At 36.0% G+C, this 22,539-nt stretch overlaps 1 protein-coding gene across 6 annotated transcripts in view; it reads left to right on the top strand.

The window, feature by feature from the left end:
* CARNMT1 (carnosine N-methyltransferase 1) overlaps window positions 1–22,539 on the top strand; it is a 51,206-nt gene that overhangs the window by 16,388 nt on the left and 12,279 nt on the right. For 4 of the 6 annotated variants that reach the window (XR_014247285.1, XR_014247286.1, XM_082401457.1 and 1 more), the window contains exons 4-7: window positions 8,444–8,584; window positions 9,535–9,713; window positions 11,737–11,850; window positions 22,232–22,335. Coding sequence is in view for 4 of the 6 variants with exons in the window: in XM_082401457.1 (XP_082257583.1) it covers window positions 8,444–8,584; window positions 9,535–9,713; window positions 11,737–11,850; window positions 22,232–22,335 (538 nt within the window). In the remaining 2 variants the exon portion in view is untranslated. Of the gene's footprint in view, window positions 1–8,443; window positions 8,585–9,534; window positions 9,714–11,736; window positions 11,851–19,084; window positions 19,819–22,231; window positions 22,336–22,539 lie in introns of those variants that run through there. The other 2 variants (XM_082401459.1, XM_082401458.1) reach the window with 2 other exon arrangements.

Below are 22,539 nucleotides of genomic sequence, written 5' to 3'. Positions count from 1 at the left end.
AATCTTCCTATCCATGAATACAGGATGTCTTTCCATTTATTTAGGTGTTCTTTAATATCTTTAAGCTTTGTTTTTTAGTTTTCAGTGTACAAGTTTTCAATGTAACACCTCCTTGTTTAGATTTATTCCTAAGTTTTATATTCTTTTAGATGTTATTGTAAATGGAATTGTTTTCTTAATTTCCTTTTCTGATTGTTCATTGCTGATATATAGAAACAACTAACTTTTTTATGTTTACCTTGTACTCTGCAACTTTGCTTGTTTTTATTAGCTCTAGTAGCTTTCTTCTGGATTCTTTGGGTTTTTCTACATATAGGAGCATCTCATCTGTGAATGTAGTTTTTACCTCTTCCTTTCCCATTTAAATAGCTCTGGAAGTACATAACAATACATAGCAGTGGTGAAAGGGGGCATCCATATCTAGTATTCTGGTCTCAGAGGGAAAGATTTCAGTCTTTCACCATTGAGTAGGATGTTAGCTCTGGGTTTTTCATAAATACCCTTTTTTATATTGAGGAATTTTCCCTGTATTCCTATTGTCCTGAGAGTTTTTGTCATGAAAGAGTGTTGCCTTTTGTCAAATACCTTTTCTGTGTCAGATGAAATGATGATGTTTTTTTCCTTTGTTCTATTAATTTTCTTCTATTCTTAAAGTCTACCTTTGTTTACTTTAATAAATGTTACAAGTTTTTTTTTTTTAAATTTATTTATTTTATTTATTTATTTTTGGCTGTGTTGGGTCTTCGTTGCGGTGCGCGGGCTTCTCATTGCGGTGGCTTCTCTTGTTGCGGAGCACGGGCTCTAGGTGCACGGGCTCAGTAGTTGTGGCACGTGGACTCAGTAGTTGTGGCATGCGGGCTTAGTAGTTGCAGCACGTGGGCTCAGTAGTTGTGGCTCACGGGCTTTAGAGCGCAGGCTAAGTAGCTGTGGTGCACGGGCTTAGTTGCTCCGCGGCATGTGGGATCTTCCCGGACCAGGGCTCGAACCCGTGTCCCCTGCATTGGCAGGTGGATTCTTAACCACTGCGCCACCAGGGAAGCCCGTTACAAGTTTTTTTGTTAATTTTTATCTACAACTATTAGAATTATAATCTAGTCTCATTATTTCCTTATTTTTCATACTTTTTATAAATATATGTTTTCAGTTTTAGGAACTTTTATAAATATTGCTGCTTCCAAAAATATATTCTTAAAGTTCCTAGTTGGTGCACTCTCTCAATGTATATACTATTTATAAAATGACGGATAATATAGTTTGATAGCTTTTTTAAACATAAAATCCAGGTATTTCTCAAAATTCAAAACATCTTTGTTTCTGAAAAGTAGGTTGTGAGATAAGACTTTTTACTGTTGGAATATACAAAAGTTTGGGTATTTTTGGAAGGCCGAATGTCAAATGCTTAAGTCAGCATAATTTCTAGCACTTTAAACATGATTTCGTTCATACTCAGTGATCAATGAATCATGTATATTACCATGGTATCCAGTCAGCATAACAATGTTAGCTGTACTAAAAAGGCATGTCACTGTTAAAGGTACTTACTGAACTAGCACAAGTATTATTTTACTATTATTTATCTGTTATTGTTATTATTATTATTTTAAAATTTATTTATGTATTTTTCGCTGCATTGGGTCTTAGTTGTAGCATGTGGGATCTTTCATTCTGGCATGCAGGCTCAGTAGTTGTGGCGTGTGGGCTCTCTAGTTGTGGTGCGTGGGCACAGTAGTTGCGGTGCGTGGGCTTAGTTGCCTCGCGGCATGTGGGATTTTAGTTCCCCAACCAGGGATCAAACCCGCATCCCTTGCATTGGAAGGACCACCAGGGAAGTCCCTGTTATTGTTGTTGTTGTTATTATTATTATTATTATTATTATTATTGTTATTATTACTACTGTTGAAAGATACAATGTAGACTGGTGAGAAAAGGATGAATTAACTCTCAATGTTTCTAACATTAACTCTTTATGTTTCTTTAAAATAAGTAAATAATTGAAAAAAATTGTTGAATAGGTAAAACATTTACAGGGTTCAAAATTTAAAGGTTTCAAAGGATATAAAGTTTCCTACCCAGCTACCCATTTCCCTTCCCTGAAAGTAGTCAATGTTATAAAAGTGGACAGAGATATATGAACTTTAAATGAAGTGCACCAAACTTTTTTTTTTGTCATTCTGGTACCCAATGGGAAATTTACATGTTTCTTCCTATGTCATTTGTTTTGCTTGTTAAACTTAGATTGGTTTCCTTATAATAGATAAGATGAGCTATTTAAAAAAAAACGTAAAAAATAAACCTAATAAAATACAGCAAAATCTTTATCCATATTAAAGTTTTAACTTTGCCATAAAAAGTAAACTCCGAGTCCTGGAAAAGGGACATAATTATAGCCCTTCAGAATCCAGGTTGACTAGGTAAATCCTGGTTAAGTTTGGGTCTCAGATAAATTTTTAGGATTCTGTTTGTGCCACAGCAAGCACGTGAGAATTTTATATTTTTACACTCAGGCTGAATTTGACTTATATTTATGTCAGCTAGCCTTTGGATTGTATTCTTTTCTTTTTGAAATTTCAATAAAGGCCTTTTCTAACTGAGCTGTCTGCAAAAAACAATATACCTAAATATGCATAAATTAACTGTACTTGTGATCATTAAAATACTTTTTCCTATGAAAGCATATTTTTCTTATCAGTTTGTCCAATTTGTTCCTGTTTAGAATTTTTAAGTGTCTGAGTTTACAAGTACAAGCAGCTTTGAAGCCACAGGTTAACATCTATATTGGGGTCTATTTTTAAATTAAGGAAATGCTGTTTTAATTGTGCTGAATGCCAAACACTTCAGTAGTTATTAGGTCAAGAATTTAGTGCTATAAAGTTTATAGTTGCTAAGGAGAGATTCTTAGGTATGAGTTCTGTTTGAAATGGGAAATCACAACCATGTAGAATCATATTCTCTTATGAATCCTGAAAATTTCTGGACTGTACTTTTTAGAGCTTAATTTTATTAACCCATTCTATTTTAGAAGAATTTGAAGTGATATTTTGTTTGTGGGTGGTAAATCTATTATGCCTTTGCATTTCAGTATATGTCTAACACTTCAAGAAGACAATGATATACTATTGACTATATGGAATATATTTTTTCTTTTATATAGTTGAGCATTAGGAAAAAATATGCTGAGCTTTAAAGAAGCATTTTTTAAAATTAATTAATTAATTTATTCATGGCTGTGTTGGGTCTTCGTTTCTGTGCGAGGGCTTTCTCTAGTTGTGGCAAGTGGGGGCCACTCTTCATCGCGGTGCACGGGCCTCTCACTATCGCGGCCTCTCTTGTGCGGAGCACAGGCTCCAGACGCGCAGGCTCAGTAATTGTGGCTCACGGGCCTAGTTGCTCCGCGGCATGTGGGATCCTCCCAGACCAGGGCTCAAACCCGTGTCCCCTGCATTGGCAGGCAGATTCTCAACCACTGCGCCACCAGGGAAGCCCTAAAGAAGCATTTTTCACTTAGATTGAAATAAAGAATGTAAGTTATAATTTATAAAAGGATTTTTAAAAAAATCATATTGTTTAATCTATCAGAGATAGTAACTGTTAAGATTTACACATTTTAAAAGGATTATTTTTAGCTGTAAGAAACCATTTTAAAAGAGCAATTGGAGATTGCCAAATAATGCCAAAGTAGTTTAGAGACTGAAAATAGTCTCTTTTTTCTATCCAGAAAGTCCTCTTAGACCAAAGACAGATATATATTTCAGATTTCTTTCAAATCAAGATCTCAAGCACCTACATTCCAGGATTTCACGTGCTTACAAATCTAGAGTAATAACTCAGTGGAAAAACAATTCAAGACTATAACCTAGTAGAAAAATAGTGTAAATAGTAAACAGAAAAAGAAATACAGGATGCTTAATCTCATACAAAAATGCAAATGTAAAAACCACACTAAGATGCCATTTTCATCCATTATATTGTAAAGATTTAAAAGTTATTTAACTTACTGAAGGTGTGAGGAAACATGTTGCTGATGGAAGAATAAATTAGTAAAATTTTATGGAGGGCAACTTGGTAATTTTAACAAAATTCAAATGCATATCTTTTGATCCTTGCAGTTCAGTTTTGGGAAAACTATCCACAGAGGTACATGAGGGAAACTATTTATGCCAAGGATATTAGTTTTAATGTTATAATAACAAGAGATTGGAAACAATCTAGTTGTCCTTAATTAACAAATTTTGATACATTATTATACAGTATTACAATGGACTACTTATTCAGTCATAAAACAGATTAAGAAAGCTCTGTGCACTGATTGGGAAAGAAGTTCAAAATACATTAGATCAGAATTAGTAAACTTTTTCTTAAAGGGCCAGCTAGAAAATATTTTAGATTTTGAAGGCAATGTGGTCTCTGGGGACTGACTATTTAGCTCTCTTGTCATGGGAATGCAACCATAGACAATACATAAATGACTGGACATGGCTGTGTTCTAATAAAACCTTATTTGCAAATACAGGTGATTGGCTAGTGGGTCATAGTTGCTGACCCCCGTATTAAATGAAAGAAGCGAAATGATGAACTAGGTATATAAACTATAACAGAGATATGAATGAAGTATTGAAAGCATTGAGAAGTGAGTTAAAGCTTTGCCTGGGATATTTGGGAAAAGAAAGACTTTATAGATACGGTGATAATTTAAACTCAGTTTCTATAGGAGCTCTAAAGATTAAGGTGAGAAAGTGTTTTCTGAAATTGATGAGAAGTTGTCTTGCTGATATATGGAGTTCTTTATTGGGAGTAGATAAGTAAGTTGGGACCATATTTTTGAAGGGGCTAGACACTAATTCTGATTTCTAACCCATTTTCTAGTTTGAATAAAAAGTGTTTCAACATCCAACTCTATTAAACCTTGACATTTTGCCATAGTTGCTTCAGATCTCTTTTTTCTGTATTTTTAAAAAGAAACATTACAGATACATTTGAAACTGCCCTGCAAACCATACAGAGCACATTCTTCTCTCTTTCCAGAGATAACAACTAATATAACTTTGTTATTCTAATCTTACCTTCCTACATTAGCTACTTGTCTATATACTTGTACATAAAAAACACATTGTGTTCTGTGTGTTTTAAAAGATCATATAATGGTTTGTGGTGTCATTTCACAATTGTTTTTTTGCTCAGAATTGTGTTTTTATGGTTTCTCTGTATGGACCAGCACTGTTCAACAGAAATACAATGCAAATTGCCTGTGTTACTTTAAATTTTCTTGTAGTCACATAAGAAGTGTAAATGGAAACAGGTGAAATGAATAATATACTTTAATAACCCAGTATATCTAAAATATATTAACATATAATCAGTATACAAGATTATTAATGAGATATTTTACATTCCTTTTTTATACTAAGTCTTTGAAAGCTGGTATTTATTTTATACTTGAAACACATCTCAATTAGAACTAACCACATTTTAAGTATTTAGTAGCCACAAATGAGTTGTGGCTTTTACCATGTGAATTGCTGTGATTCAAATAGAACCCAGCACTTTTGATGCTTGAAAGTTGTGCATACTCCTATCACCAGGGGTCAGCTAAGTGTCACTCTGCTGACACACCGAGAAAAAGAATTTTGTGTGTTGGAATTTGCTGATTTGCAGCTGCTATGCAAAAATCATTCCGTGTACAATAAAGGAAACTTCTTTCAAGAACAGCATTTCCTGCTGGTAAAATAGTTGGAGCACAAAGGTTGGTGCAGACATGATCCACGGCCTCTTCAGACACACAGGGGCTCTCTGTCGTCGTCATTCTTGCTTGTCTGGAAAACCATTGACACTTTCCCACTATTATCAGAGGTGTTACATTTGTAGTGAATATACTGCTTCTCCATAGTTGGGCCTTAATAACTACATAAACTTGTTTGCTTGCCAATTTTTTGCTGAGAATCTCAAGCAGGCAACATTTGATTACTGAAGCACATATTAATCATATGGCTCTATTTCCGGTTTTCTAAGTTTAAGGTCAGTTCACTATTAAGGTCTATACTTAGATTTATATGTCTCTTATTCTCCACAGAGTAGAAATGCCCTTGACTTTATAAGAACTCATACTAGAAAATGCCTTTTAGAGTGCCTTAGTTTTATACACATTGTGTTTAGAGAGACTTTCTTGTATGCTATTAATATCCCTTATATGAAGACCCAATTGGGGGAAAAAAAAATCTAGCTAAGAACAAAGATTTGGGGAAAAATTCTCCCATTCAGTGCTTGATTCTTGATCATTTTTTCAGTTCTTAGAGAATTTGTTTTAATGTGTCTCCTTTAATATTCCCACTAAAATCCTTTTTTTTTTCTGTAATACAAATAATTGATAGATCTATAGTAATCTCTACTAACTCTTAAGGTAAGGCTTGATGTATTCTGTATTCCGTGGCTTTATGACAACCTTTTAATAGTGGTTTTATATAGAAACTTTCTGCCACAAGGTAGGGATAAAGAGTTCTATAGGCCTGATCAGTTTGGAAGTATTTGGTAATAGCTATCATAAAGTTAACTTTCTTTAAGTGAACAAAATAAATATTAGTACAGTTATTAACACAACTTTCCCTTAAGTTTGGCATGATTTCTAATTTCTGCATGGTAATCTTTTACTCGGATTATGAGCCGTTCAGAAATTGATTATTAGTGATTGTTTTTATAAAGATTTAAATACTCTATGAATTTACTTCCAGATCCTTTTACTTTCTGTTGCATTACCTTTATTTTTTTAAAAAAATCTAAGCTGAAAACAGCCACTTGTAAAAAGAACACGTTTTTGATTGGACAAATGGGAACTGGAAAAAGAAAAGAGGTAGTAGTTCTGGAGAGTAAGTGTTTTGGTGGGTCTCGTGGGGAGTAGAAAATGACAGTGGCCGGTCCTTTATACAAGGGCTAGCATAGAGTCCTACAGCTAGGAGTTTTTCAGATTCTAGTATTAAAAATATATATGTTCATGTTAGATAATTGATATAGGTAGGCCTGAACAGAATGAGAGGATGTACCCATTCTCTTTATTAAAAATTAGTGTTCGCACATACAAACATATTGCATATAATCTGGAATGAAAAGGAAACATTCTATTTTATTTTAGTGAAAACTATTATAAGGCACCTTGGCATTAGTTTGTCCATGTCAAGTATTAAAGAATATCTTACTAATCATAATAAGCCTATTTGTCAGAAATCATTTTTAACAAATTTCAGTTTATGCCTTATTGTATATATAAAATTCAGCAGTAAAACAGACTAAATAGACTTTGTTGAGATTTTTATACAAATACATGTTCCATATATAGACATTTAAGATTGAAGGACCCTGGGCAAATTCCCTTGTTACTGTATTTGTAGACTGAATTTTCAGAAGCCCCATAGTTCTATTTGTTTCTTTTCATTTCAAAGTGGGAAATGCTAAAGGTTATCATACGGGCTACTAGTAAAAAGTCCTATTGCCATTTGGAGCACATCAAACTTAAAGCCCATACAGTTTAAAGATAAAAAAGAATTGTTCATGGGAGTAGACTTGGAAATTGGAATTGACTTATGAGCTAAATTTGGGGAATACAGACAATAATGAAATTCCTTTTTAATTGACACAATCACAGCTGATTATACACATTTTTCTCTGGTTTTCCACAAGAACACATTTTAGTTTCCATAGGCTTATGTTGATTTGCCAGAAGTACTGAGAAAAGTCTTTGCTTTGCTAAGGCTTTTCAGTGGTCTGAAAATAGAATGACAGATGTTACAGTAAAGGAAATTTGTGATGGTAGAGTGATGCTAATAAGTGGAGAACAGTTTGATTGTGAACCTCTGGTTTGGTGTGATATGTTTGCCATCATATATGCTCAATTAGAAGGCAGTTCCCCATTTTCCCCATGAGAATATCCCAGCTCCAGATTCTTTTGCCAATTGAAATATATAAGATTTTAAGGAGAGACCTGACACATTAAAATCTGCTTGTACTTAATTTGGTTACATAAACCATTGTATTACATATAGAATTCAGAAATAAAGTTATATCTTGTTTTACTGTCTCATATGCTAAAATAATTTTGTTCAGTCTCTTTGTATGTATAGGGATCCTTTTGGAATAATTTGTCTTCCCAAGATAGGTGATAGCTACTAGGAATATGAGTGTCTTCATAAGTCTTGGATATAAGGCGACTCCTTTTTCTTCTTAAAAGTAATACTTTGGGGATAAAACCCTAAAACAACAACTGAACATTTGATAATTCTTTATATCCTTATTTCTCACTGATATTTAGAAGTATTTCTCAAATTTAAGAAGTCAGAGTCTTGAGTGAGCTTATTCTTACTAAATATCTTAAGTTTTTAGTTGTTAATATGGATTTTGTCTTTTTTTTTTTTCCCCTTTTCTTTGAGGGGTTGGACATAATTGCCTTATTTCATTTCAGGGATCCTTCTAAAGTAAATATTCTGGTACCTGGTGCTGGACTAGGAAGACTGGCCTGGGAAATAGCTATGCTAGGTTATGCTTGTCAAGGAAATGAATGGAGTTTTTTTATGCTCTTTTCTTCCAACTTTGTACTCAACAGGTATTTAATTTACTTTTTGCTGGAAATAGTAATTTCTCAGAATCAGATTGACTTACCTATTTTTGCAGAATTCTGAATTTGAAGATAAGTACATAGTGTTTAATTATGGTATATATCATAAATGTTTCTTATTAAAATTAAATTGCTTATACAATTACTACTTTAATTAGTTGCCTAGTTAACAGAATGTTGAACGGGATGGGTAAGTGATGTTTTAAAAAGTGATTGGGTACTCCATGAAACTGAAATGATTTCTCTGCAGAATTTTGGGCTAAGTATTGTCCTGGAAGGAGTATTTTCTTATTGTTCCTTAAACTTATTCACCCCTTTGTTTCTTTAGTGGAGTAAGATTATAATGTAGCAGTCATAATTTTTTTCTTAATCAAATTCTTATAAATGGCTCACATATCTGAGTTGGAAAGATCTCGCAGAACTTCTGTGGCCTCATTTAGAAAGTAGTGGAAAAGAGTTTTTAAAGCCAGAAGAGGTGTGTTAGAGAAAAAGTAAATAGCTGCCTTGTTTAAATAATGTGTTGTCTTGGTAGCAGTGTGAGTTAGGGGATAGTGAGAAGGTAAAAAGGAGAGTGTTGTACAAAATAATTAAAATAATTAGGTAACAAACAAAACCCATACCTTTTTTTGAAAAAATACTTAGACTTTTTTACTTGAGCTTGAGTTTCAGCGATATATTTTTAAAAATTTGAATGAAAATAGCACATTTATATATCTGAATTTACCTTAATTTTGTTTCTGTGTTTTAATCCGTGATTGGTTACTCATCTACATGCGTATGTGGAGTTTCAGATTACAGGGTGGAGTGTAGTGGTAACCCTTTTAAGTATTAATTATATAAGTAAATCTTCAATCAAACAGATTATATTTTAGTGTTTAAAGTAGATTTCCCTGGTAAAATATTTAGTTAACACTGAATTTTATGCTCATATTTTGCAGATGTTCTGAAATTAATAAATATAAGCTTTATCCCTGGATTCATCAGTTTAGCAATAACCGGAGGTCAGCTGATCAGATTCGACCCATCTTTTTCCCTGATGTTGACCCCCACAGTCTTCCTCCCGGTTCTAACTTTTCTATGACAGCAGGAGATTTTCAGGAGATATACTCAGAATGCAGTAAGTCCAAAGATCACATGCTTTATTCTAAATTTAGTGAGCTGATTTTATACCAAGCCAAAGTTGTGGTCATTCATTTTGATGATAAATATAAGGTATACTTCAACGACAATTTAGAATATTTTCAAAGTTATGTATAAGGCAGTGATGGGAAATATAAAGAAATATGAGATCCCACAATTAAGAAATTTAGGATCTGTTGGGTCTATTAATATAAGACAACGTGTAAACAAAGGTTGAGTAATGAATACAATAAAGATGGAAGTAGGTTAGTGTGAGACGTGAGCTCTTTGTGGAGAGGCTGTGACTTGAAGAATAGGGAGGAATGGCATTCAGAGGTACAAAGATATGAATGAGTAAGGTAATCGGGGATGGTAGAATAGCCTTACTGGAAGGAAAAAGGACATTTGGGGATTTAATGGGAGATACGGCTAGAGAAGTAGGTTGGTTCCAGATTGTGGATGACCTTTATAATCAGGCTATGAAGTTTGGACTTCAGCCTGGCAAAATGTTGAAGAAATTTGAGCTAGGCATTAGAGAAAGGGTGATGATAATGGGGAAAGAGGAGAGAGGGATTGGCAATAAAAGGAAGAAGAAAAATAGAAGGCTGAGAGGTCAGCAAGTTCATTCATTTAACAGGTATTTGTTGAGTGCTAAGTAGCAGGCATTGCAAAGAGAGCAGTGAGCAAAACAAAGCCCCTGTGCACAGGGAACCCATATTCTAGTTCGGAGAGATAGGCGATAACAAATTAATATTGTGAGGAAGAAAAAATAAGGCAGGGTAAAGGGGATAATGAGTGACTGGGGAGAGACTGCTGGTTTATATAGAATTCCCAGGGAAGGTCTTTCTAAAAGGGGAACTTAAAAAGAAAGATTGAGCAGAGAACCTCAAAGGAATGAAGAAGCAAGCCATTCAGATATGTGGGGGAAAGTGTTGCAGAGGGAATGGCAAAGGAAAGAAGATTAGGGGGTGGGAAGGACGCTTGTTCTGCTCAAGAAGAGTAAGAGGGTCAGTTTGGCTGGGGTGTGATAAGCAGTGGGCAAATGATGGGAGATCAGGTTGGAGTGGGTTTGGTGAGGCTGACTCATAGGCCACAGCGAAGACTTTGAATTGTGCTCTGAGAGAAATGGGAGGCCTTGGAGAGATTAGAGCAGGAGAAGAACAAGATAGTAAAGTTTTTGTTTATTTTTCCCTGAACGCTGACCTTGGGAAAACCTGCACTCTGAAGGTAGGAGAGAGATAGAAGGTGTTAGGTGCTGGGGGTAAGTTAGGGAGCAGGGTCTCAAAATAGGAGTGAAATAATGGAAAACATTGCTTTGTCAAGTAAAAATGACTTTCTTCTGGAGCAGGTTTGAAAGAGGAGATGGTGAAGGTAATCCGCAGTTGGATCAAGTGCCTTATTTGTACAGACAGCCACCTTCAATGCAGTCTCTTCTGTCTCTGTGCCAGGCCACAGCCTCCAAAAGGCAAACAGAGCTCTCTGCTGGGTTCCCACCCACTGCTGCTGACTGCCCCCATCCCCCTTTTCAACTGGCAGTTCTCCCAAGTACTGGTGGATGCTTATGTATTTTGATGCCATTCATTTCTCAATTGGCAGCAAATGCATGCAGTCTTTTTGAAACCTTCCGGAATTGGTAGCTAACACTGGTTTAAATCACAACTTAAAATTCAAATATTATTTCATCTTAACTGATTTTAAATGAAGGCTAGAAGTTGAAAAGATTATAAACAAAACTCTTATAAATATTATTTGGTAAGGATATAGTGATATAGGTTATCAAAAATGATTTCCAAATTGATTACCTTATCAAATTAGTAATAAAAGCTTTTATGAATTACAAAGTATCTCATAAATGATTATTTGATAGCCTTGATTATAGTAGTTGATTGGAAGAGTTTAGCTTCTATACCCCTGCAGTTAAATATTCATAGTCTGTAAAGAGGTAACTGGTACCTTTATAGAATTCATTAAAAGAAAGGCAAAATAATATAACATGTAGTAATTTGATTTTCCTTGAATAGGTACCTGGGACTGTATTGCTACCTGTTTCTTCATAGACACAGCTCACAATGTAATTGATTATATTGACACAATATGGAAAATACTCAAACCAGGTGGAATTTGGATAAATCTAGGTAAGTTCCTCAGTATTTATTAGAATTTACACATTAATCTGACTACTTAGAGCTGTTCTGCATTTGGTAACTTCCCAGTACTAAATGTTCACGGAAGTTGTAATTATGTCATACATGTTTTAAAACCTCCGCAGTTTCCTCTAGACTGCATTCTAGTTAGTGGTACAGCTCCTCCAATCATAGTTAGTTCCTCCAAAAGCAGTAGAACCCCCAAAATTTGTATATTCATACTAGGTCAGTCTCACAGCAGTCATAATTTCAAAGAGGTACTAACTATTAAGTTGATTATAATCGTTCCCTCATCTTCCCCACCCTCCATTCCGTGGAGACAGCGCTTCCTTTAAGAAGGAAGTGTTCTTTTTTTATTTCTGTAATGAAACGTTTGAGGGAAAGCACTTAATCTCTCCCATGGAAACCTCCTCCCCAGTACATATACATACTAGGAAAAGAGTAGGTATGATAACTTATTTTACTACCTTGAGTTTAAGAAAGGGTAGAAATATAATTTAATTTATGCAAAAAACTTTTTACTGCATCCTATTGCCACGTGCTAGAAATCAAATAATGAGTATGACATGGTCCTTCCCATCCAGAGTCTGAGGGAAATTGACAATTTTATCCTCTTCCTTTAAAATAAAGGGAGAATAATGATAATCAAGGTAAATATACTTGTCTTTTTTAGTAGGATATATAATCCATACTAAGAAAGACTTTATATTACGTAAAAGTCAGATAAACATTGTTTGAGTCCTTGGTGTCTTCAGTATTGGTGTAGTTTTGTTGGTGGGTTCTGTTACGTGCTCTCTTTAATGATTTGACTTTACCAGAGAATTAGCCAGTAGGACTAAGCCTACAGGTAGTAGTAGGTCTTTTCCAGACTTCTCTTTAGAAGTCCATAGGAAAGATGAGAGCAGCTGTAAACTGTAGCCATGATATGAAGCAAATATCTCTAACCTTGGATCTTTCTTAAAAGAAAAGTATTCTTTTTCCTGAGGAATGATTGAAAGATAACATTACCTACTGGGTATTTGCTCCCTGTGGGTTAGGCATTGTGTTAGCCACTTAAAAATACCTTGTTTAGTCTCAAAACAACCCTATGTTGAAATGGGATTATTGCTATTTTATAATTGAAGAAACTGAATCTTGGGTTAAGTAACTAGCAGAAAGGTTGTGGAGCTTATATATGGCAGAGACAGGCTGACAGCCCCCATCCAACCCCTTGAATGCCTAATCAGCTACCTCTGCAGGCTTGTGCTGGGTCAGTCTATAACTTAGCATTATTCTGACTGTGCAGTCATTTGGGGGTTGGGGGTTTGTCCTGTACACTGTAGGATGATTGACAGCATCCCTGGCTTGTACCTACTAGATTCCAGTAGTAGTTCCCCAGTTGTGACAGCCAAAAATGCAAAACTACCCTTGATCAAAAACCATTGCTCTAGCCTTGTGCTAATGCCTTAGTCCAGGCCCTCATCATTGCTTGCCTGGATTAATGCAGTAGTTTTCTTAAGAGTATCCCTGCTTTCAAGTTATCTTCAACCCTCTACACCTCTTTCAGTTCTCCATTTACCACCAGAGTGATCTTCCCAACGTGCAAATCTATCCCTGTCAGACTCCCTGCATAAAAGTCTAACTTTGTTGGTAACCTAAACTCTTCTTGATGTATAGTGCCCTTTGTGATCTTTCTTCTGTCTTGTGTCTCAGCTTCATTTTGTTTTTTTTTATTGCCCCTGCCCTGACCTCAAGTGCTAGTCCTCTGGCCTAGAAAGCGCTTTCTTTTTCTTCTCTGTTTTCATTTGGCTCTGCCCTATGTGCTCTCTAACACTCAGCTCAGGAGATCCTTTCATATTGGGTTAAATATCCTGTATTTCTCTTTTATATTCTCACAGAATCTGTCAGTAGCATTTAACACATTGTGGTATAGTCATCTTTTTGTTTCCCCTACTAGTCTTTAAGCTTGATGAGGGCAGGAATCTAATGCCTCTTCCTCACTTGGAGTGAATATTTAGCAACTGTTATGTGTATGAATGGATGTATTGTTTCAGAATTTGAAATCAGGATCAAAGTAATGTTAAGATGCCACAGAAGTTTGCTGCCAAGGGACTTAATAAAATGGCATTTATATTGGTAAATTCATAACATTCCTATGGTTTCGGCTTCAGCCATGTGGACTTGGAAAATTAGTTTTATCTGTAAACTGAGAGTGTGTCCCCAGCCCCTCGGGTACAGTTTCACCCTAATCATGCTTACATAGACCAGAATGTCAACATATTCATATGTAATGAGAGAGGTAACTGCTAGCCATTCTGGAATACTAAAAAGTTACATTGGAAGTTAAATTGTAATGAAAAATTTGCGACATTATATGAGATTAGAGTTGGGAATATTATTAATTTATAAAATGCTTTAAGGGGTATTTAAGGTATTCACTTTAATGTTTCCTAGGTTCGGGAAAACTAGTGAGCTTTTCAAGGGAACGCTTATGCATATGTCCTTTGGGAAAGGCTCTGATCTGGCAAAATGCAGAAGAATGCCTGTGCATCCTGTGCAACTGTTTTTTAGTTTTTCATGGTGATCGGTACCCCTTAAATGCATTTATATGGAATTTATTTTTTAAAGTGGGGGTGTAGGTGTGAGTGTCTGTGCTCATGCACTGATACATTTACAGTTGGATAGTGGAGGGCAGGCAATTAGCAAATTGAATCTAACTTCATCTGGAAGAATAAACAGGTTAAAAAGTACCAAAGGAGGTCTTTGTAAAGCGTAATGAGAAATGGAGCTTATCAGATTTGAAAGCACTGTAAACCTACAGAATTTTTAAAAACATGAGCGATTTCCTATAAAAGGTGGATGATTGAACACATACATTATCTCCTCACTGAGATCTTGTTACAGTTTATAAAAAAGTATAAAACACATGAACAAAGAATGGCAGGGATGTCATCAGGGGACAAAAGAATGTAACAGTATTTCAGAAGATGGGGTAGGTGGATAAGTTGTGCAAAGAAACCAACGTGAATAGAGCCGGTTGACCTGGAATAACCCTGGAAAATGAGGCACCAAATGAAAACAACATAAATTGAAAACCTGTATTTAGGAAACAGTTGACCTCTCATCTAACCAAGATGCCTACCTTATGCCCCCTTCCAGTCCATGCTCAGGCAGGAGACCAGAAGTTTAACTCCCTGGGAAAAGTAAATGGAAAAGGAGCAGAATTTATGAAAGCATGGCCTAGTAGAGAGTGAGTGTGAAATGTAGGACAGAAAAGAAGAGGATTAATTAAAAGTCTGCATTGGAAAATGATCAGGCAGTGACCACCAGTTCACCCTACTCCTACTCCCGACACCTCCCTACCTTGCCTATAAAACTTTTTGCTGGGGTTTGAGTGCCAGCTGTCTGTTTTGCACAGATGCAAGCCATGTTTCTTTAAGTGGGCATGTCAGTATAGCTACATGAGCTTTTTTTTTTTTTTTTTTTTTTAATTTATTTATTTATTTTTGGCTGCATTGGGTCTTCATTGCTGTGCACAGGCTTTCTCTAGTTGTGGCGAGCGGGGGCTACTCTTCGTTGCAGTGTGCGGGCTTCTCATTGCAGTGGCTTCTCTTGTTGTGGAGCATGGGCTAGAGGTGCGTGGGCTTCAGTAGTTTTGGCGTGCAGGCTCAGTAGTTGTGGCTCGCAGGCTCTAAAGTGCAGGTTCAGTAGTTGCAGTGCACAGGCTTAGTTGCTCCACGGCATGTGGCATCTTCCTGGACCAGGGCTCGAACCCATGTCCCCTGCATTGGCAGGTGGATTCTTAACCACTGCGCCACCAGGGAAGTCCTACACCAGCTTTTAATAATCGTATGGTGGATCTTTTTCTCTTAAATCCTTTCTGTATCTTTATGTTTTAGATGCGTCTCTTATATACAGCATACAGTTAAATTTTCTTTCACTATCCAATCTAATAATCTCTGTCTCTTAACTGGAACTTTTAGAACCTTAAGGATATAAATGGTTTAAATCAACTTATCCCAGATTTGGTAAATGGGATCTCCTTCAAGCTGGCTCCTGTGTCCTTTTGACATATCCCTGTCATTTTTTGAGCACCTCCTTTCTGGCATAACCAGGTATAACAGGCCCATCTTATACTTTTTCTGCCTGAGATCCCTGAAATCAGTCATTTTTCCAAGGATTCCTGGTTCCTTTTAGTGGAGAATGGTATGTAGAAATGAAAATCTGGATTCTACCTCTGTGATGCTATTGCTTCTAGACCTTTTTAGAAGTATATGTTTGTACCCTTCTATGTCTATAGACACAGTTCATGTTTATAGATCATGAGTTTATGCTGGTACTTTTAGTTCCCAAGCAACACTAGGTATAGAGTACAAGGTTGGCATATAGCTTTCAATACATGAAAGATATCATTCCAGTGGCTTCTAGCTTCCATTTTTGCTGTTGAGACTTTAGCTATTTTAACTGTTGCTTCTTTAAGTAATCAGTTTTGTTTTTAAGATTTTTCACTTTGTAGTTTTTTCAGGTTCAATATTATATCTAATTGTGAATTTTTCTTTTTAAAAACTATACAGTTTATTGGGCTACCTGAGTCTGTAAATTTTTTCATCAGTTCTGAAAAATCTTAGCTCAAAAAAGGGTCTCCACTTGCCAATATGAGACAAGTGTAGCATCAAAATAAGTAATAACATGTATTATTTCTATTATTATTTCATAAACCTCCTCTCCCTCATTCTTTTTCTCTCCTGGAAATGCAATCAAATGTATTTTAGACCTTCTCACTCTAGCTTTCACTTCTCTTTACTTGCTATTTTTTTGTCTCTCTGTTCTGCATTCTGGATAATTTATTCTGACCTGTCCTCCCATTCACAAATTCTCTCTTTCACTGTGTCTAACATCTATTTTATTTCTATTAGGTGGGGTTTTTTTGTTTGTTTGTTTGTGTGTTTTGGTCTGCGATGTCATTTAAGAATCTTCTATTCTCTGAATATATTTTCAAGATAGTCTTTTATTTCTTTGAAAATACTGAGTGTATTTTGTCCAGTAATTGTAATATCTCAAGTCCTTGCAGGTCAGTCTCTGCTTTCTCCTGTTCCTGCTGGTTCTTGCTTATGGTTCTTTGTTTCCCTGGGCTGTGGACCTTAACCATTTATTTATTGCTCATTGCCCTTGAGAAGTCACTTTTGGAGATTTCTGGAGACATACATTAAAGGGTTTTTTCTCCAAAGGAATGTGCATTTGCTTCTGGGAGAAGATTGGAACATTATCAGATAAACAACAGAATATTAAATTCTAAATTAAATTAAAATTAAATATTAAACTAAAACCTGGACTTGAGATTCATTGGACCACTCATGTTATGTAAAATTAGGCTGAAAATCTACCCTAGGGTTAAAGCATGATTTACAATATCTCTCTGAAATTATTTTTTTTCTCTTTTTTTCCCCTTGTTTAGTAAGCACTAGGTCAGCTTTTCTTGCAACCCCCTTCCCCCCCTCCACCCCCAGGTTAAAGGATAGAGTTCAATTTACTTATTTCTTACCTTAAAGATAGCCCATAAGACAAAGTGAGAGAGTGGCATGGACATATATACACTACCAAATGTAAAATAGATAGCTAGTGGGAAGCAGCCACATAGCACAGGGAGATCAGCTCGGTGCTTTGTGACCACCTAGAGGGGTAGGATAGGGAGGGTGAGAGAGAGATGCAAGAGGGAGGGGATATGGGGATATATGTATACGTATAGCTGATTCACTTTGTTATACAGCAGAAACTAGCACACCATTGTAAAGCAATTATACTCCAATAAAGATGTTTAAAAAAAAATTAAAAAAAAAAAAAAAGCAGAAAATAGCCTGTAAGATTCCAAATATAATGTTGGGTGATCTGTCAGACCTACCTTGGGTAGGCTCAGAGTTTTGTCTTTTTATCACCCTGGCCAAAAGAGTTTGTTAAATTGCAGGTCCATTTCATATGGATAGTCAAATACCCTCAGGGTAAAAATGGCATCTAGCTTTACCTCTGGTTAATCCTCTGGGCTCCTGGTAGTTTCTTAGTAACTTGCCATGTATTCTATATTTTTAAGATTTAAAAAAATAAATTATATACGCCAATTTTAGTTGTTTTCAGTAGAAGCATTGGTCTGAATAACCTAACCTGCCTTTACAGGAAGCAGAAGTTCCTTTATATGTTTTTGTATTTTTGCAATGAGCTCTATTTTTTTAATTAGAAAAAAATTGGAAAGGGAAAAAACGTTAAAAGTCTTTAAGAGAAACCTACCCAGAAGTGAAATAGACAGCATAAATGTATAAGTTATAAAAGAGTAAATGTAAATGACCTATATACAGGGGGAAAAAATGTTCGCCTTCATTGCTAATCAAATAAATATACATGAGATGCCATTTTTCACGTATCATATTGGGTAGATTTTAAAATTTTTTGCTTGATGTTTAGATAAGGTACTGTGAGATAGGGTATGCTTATGCACTGCTAGTGGGAGTATAGTAATAAAACTTTATTCAGGAAGAAAACAATTTGATAATGTATGATAAAATCTTAACAATTCATACACTGGTCAGGGTTTGGCAAACTATAGCCCACAGGCCATATCTGGCCAGCCGCCTATTTGTGGCCCACCGGCTAAGAGTATTTTTTACATTTTTTAAAGGGTTGGGGTAGGGGGACACACAAATAAGAATGTGTGATTGAGATTGTATGTGGCCCACAAAGCCTCAAATATTTGCCTTGCCATCTAACCTATTACATAATTGCATTCAGTATTACGTACATGTGTTAGGTTAATTATACTTGTAGAAGTCTGTCAGAGCGAAATAATTAGATATGGGTGAAGACTAAAGACCGATGAATGGGCATACTCACTGAGCGAAAACTTAGACTGAACCTACATTTCTAACAGTAATGGAATGGATAAATAGTCATAGGATAGCAACATAGTAAAACCATTCTCCAGAAATAATCAATAAAATAGGGAAATGTTCTAATGAAGTGTAAGATGCAAAACTATATACGTAATATCTCATGCTAATGCATCAAGGAAAGACTGCAAGGAGACACATTAAGTTTTCAAGTGGTTATCTGTGAGTGTTAGGATTACTCATGGGTTTGATTTTATTTTTATGATATTTCATGTTATTTTAGCTTTCTCTTATTGAGCTTGCTTTATACTTATGGTCAAGGAAAAAATATTTCTTTGCTTCTTCTGTTATTTCCATTAAAAAATGTGAAGAGACATGCGAGTTGAGAAAATAAAGAACTCCTCGAGGAGTGTGGCAATGTTTTATTCATCTTTATATATCCAGTGCCAGGTATTTGCTAGGTGCTTGGTAAACATTCATTTAAAGAATGAGCCACCAGGTAATAAATGTGAAAAACTGCTCAGCCTCAAGGAAATGCAGATGAAATCGTGTCTGGCCTATCATTTTCCTCTTGCCAAATTAGCAAATACTTAGTTTAATAAAAATACTTATTGTGTTTTTTCTTTTTAAGTTAGATTTGGGGGGGGGTATAGTTGACATATAATAAATTCACCCTTTTTTTTTTTAAAGTGTACAGTTTGATGTATTTTGAAAGCTGGATAATCATGTAACTGTTAACCTCTGTCAAGATAGGGAACATTTCTATCATTCCCCAAAAGGTCTCTTGTGCCCGTTGGTAGTCAGTTCTCTCATCCTTAATACCTGGCAGTTCTCTGTTTTATGTTACTATAGTTCTCCCTTTTCCAGAATACCATATAAATAGAATCATACAGTAAGTTGCTTTTTGTGTCTGGCTTTCTTTGCTTAGCATAATGCTTTTGAAATTCATCCATTTTGTTGCATATACCAGTAGCTTTTTTCTTTTTTATTGCTGAGTAATATTTCATTGTATGGATATACTGCATTCTGTTTATTCTTTCACTGGTTGATGGACATTCGGGTTGTTCCCAAATTATTATGATTATGAATAAAGTTGCTATAAACACTTGAGTACAAATCTTTATGTAGCCACAAGTTTTCATTTCTCTTGGATAAGTACCTACTGGTGGAATTACTGGGTCATATGTGGTGCATGTATGTCAAACTTTACAAGAAACTGCCAACCAGTTTTCCAGAGTGACTGTACCATTGCATTCCCACCACTTCCTAAAGTAAGGTGTTAAAACAAGTACTTACCATTGCAGTTGTGAGTGAAAACTGTTATATCTCCTTTGGAAAGCATTTTGGCAGTTTGAATCAGGTCAGTAAAAATGTTTATTCTCTTTGTTTTATTTTATTTATTTATTTAATAAATTTAGTTTTGGCTACGTTGGGTCTTCGTTGGTACGCGTGGGCTTTCTCTAGTTGGGATGAGCAGGGGCTACTCTTCATTGCAGTGCACAGGCTTCTCATTGCGGTGGCCTCTCTTGTTGCAGAGCACGGGCTCTAGGCACGTGGGCTTCAGTAGTTGTGGCACACAGGCTCAGTAGTTGTGGCTCGCGGACTCTAGAGTGCAAGCGTAGTAGTTGTGGCGCACGGTCTTAGTTGCTCCGCGGCATGTGGGATCTTCCCAGACCAGGGATCGAACCGTGTCCCCTGCATTGGCAGGCAGATTCTTAACCACTGCGCCCCCAGGGAAGCCCTGTTTATTCTCTTTGACCTGGAAATTTCATTTCAAGGAATGTTTTTGTAAGGAAGAATCTGAAATATACACAGAGTTATTTGTTGAAGTACCATTTGTAATAGGAGACTGAAAAATACAGCACAGTTGTAATGGTTGTCTTTGGGTGGTAAAGTTACAGATGCTTAACTGTACATTCAGTGCTCTGCTGGGCGTTATGTTGGATTCAAAAGAAACTTAAGACGTATAGCTTGTAACGGAATACAACATAAGTAGAAGTAAAATCTGGCCTAGGAATGTGTTTATGTAGATATAATAAAACAATATTGTTGGAGGTTCTTAAAATAATAGAGAAGGAACAGCATATGCTTTAGAGCTGGAAAGACTTTGCTATGAGGCTCTGCGTTCTTTAATAAAAGGCTTCAAAAGCTTTGGGATGATCTTGGATACAATAGGTGCTCAGTAAATGGTAGCATCTTTCATTTTTACTAGTACTAATCCAGCTAAAACGAATTGAAGCTTGATAGAGTGAGTAGTTTGGTGGGGAGTCATTGTTATCTTTTGAAAAGAGCACTAATATATAAATTATAGTTATTTTTTTCTAGTGGTTTATGTACAATAAAAAAGAGAAGAAGAAAAACCTTTTAACCCTAAGTAAGTATGTTCCACAGAGTGTTGAGCAGTTTGGGAGCAGAAACTTTGTCTTGTTTGTTACTTTTATCTCTTGTGATTATTAGCACATGGTATGAGCAGTGGGGATGGGGTGGGGGTGGTGAGTTGGTCTCAGGATTTATAATTAACCCAATGAAAGGTACAAAGACAATTGTCTAGGTTAATCCTTTAGTGTAACTTTGGAATGATAATGTTACCTGGATAAAGCTGATAGATCGGGCAAAATGTGAGACTAAAAGATTGGAAAATTTGGTTTGAGTCAGGTGATAGTTCCTTGGATATCTGGAGTGAGAGAATAGTAAAGGGGGAATGTCATTTTAAAAAGTTGTAATAGCTTTGATGAGCTTAGTGCCTACTATATGCCAGGTGTGTTATCTCACGTTAAAGTCATGTTACAGATGGGGCAGAGTTAGTGACTTGTTCATAGGCACACAATTAGTTGGTGTTAGAGCCAGGATATGAACTGTGCACTTAAAAAGCCAGCACAAGGTGGTCAAGTGGTTAGGACTCAGTGCGTTAACTGTGGTAGCCCGGGTTCAATCCCTGGTCAGGGAACTAAGATCCTGCAAGCCACGAGGTGCTGCCAAAAAAGAAGGGAAAAAAAAAAAAAGCCAGCTCTCATATCACCTTTTCCTTCTAGGAAGCCCAGCCTATAACTCTCCAACCCCCCTTACCCCCGCATTTTTCCTTCCCAGTCTGGCTTGAGGACTCTTCTCTGTTTTCACGCGATACTCAGTTTGTAACTGCAGTTTTGCATTTACTTATGGAATTATAATTACAGTATACCCTTGCATTTTGGGAACTTGGTATTCTGTGATTCAGCTACTCCTTCAGGACCTTAAGAGTTACAGGTGTAAGGCCCATGATGTGGAGAATCACAGTGCAAGGCGGTTATACCAGAGGGTCTCGATCCCCATGAATGTAGGCCCAGCACTCAAATGGCAGTTACTTGGCCAAAGTTTCAGTGGTCTGGATACTTGTCCTTGGCAAATGTAATGGTTCTTTACTTCTCCTTTTTACGTTTCATCCTCTACCCAACTTATTTCTCAACTTGGAGTTCAGTTTAAACGGCTACTAGTGCATGTTTATATTTAAGTAGTTCATTCATAGTATCTTTAAACCATAGGTCCTCTGCTATACCACTTTGAAAATTTGGCAAATGAACTTTCCATAGAATTGAGCTATGAGGATATAAAAAACGTTGTCCTGCAGTATGGATTCCAGGTAGAGGTAAGGATGGAATGAAGTATTGCCAAAATTTAACTTCCAAAGCACTTAAACAGGAATGGTGATGTTATGGCAGTTACTGGCTTTACCTCTTAACCTTTGTTTTCTCACCCATAAAGTGAAAATAATAATACTTAGCTTTTAGAACTATAAGGATTTGAGATAATATGTATGTAAATAGAAAACTGTAATCTCTGGTGTAATCAC

Source organism: Balaenoptera borealis (genome assembly GCF_965194805.1).
Source record: "Balaenoptera borealis genome assembly, chromosome: 8".
Classification (NCBI taxonomy): Eukaryota; Metazoa; Chordata; class Mammalia; order Artiodactyla; family Balaenopteridae; genus Balaenoptera; species Balaenoptera borealis.
Note: the sequence above shows the minus strand (reverse complement) of the source record. Positions and strands in the feature narration are given on the sequence as shown.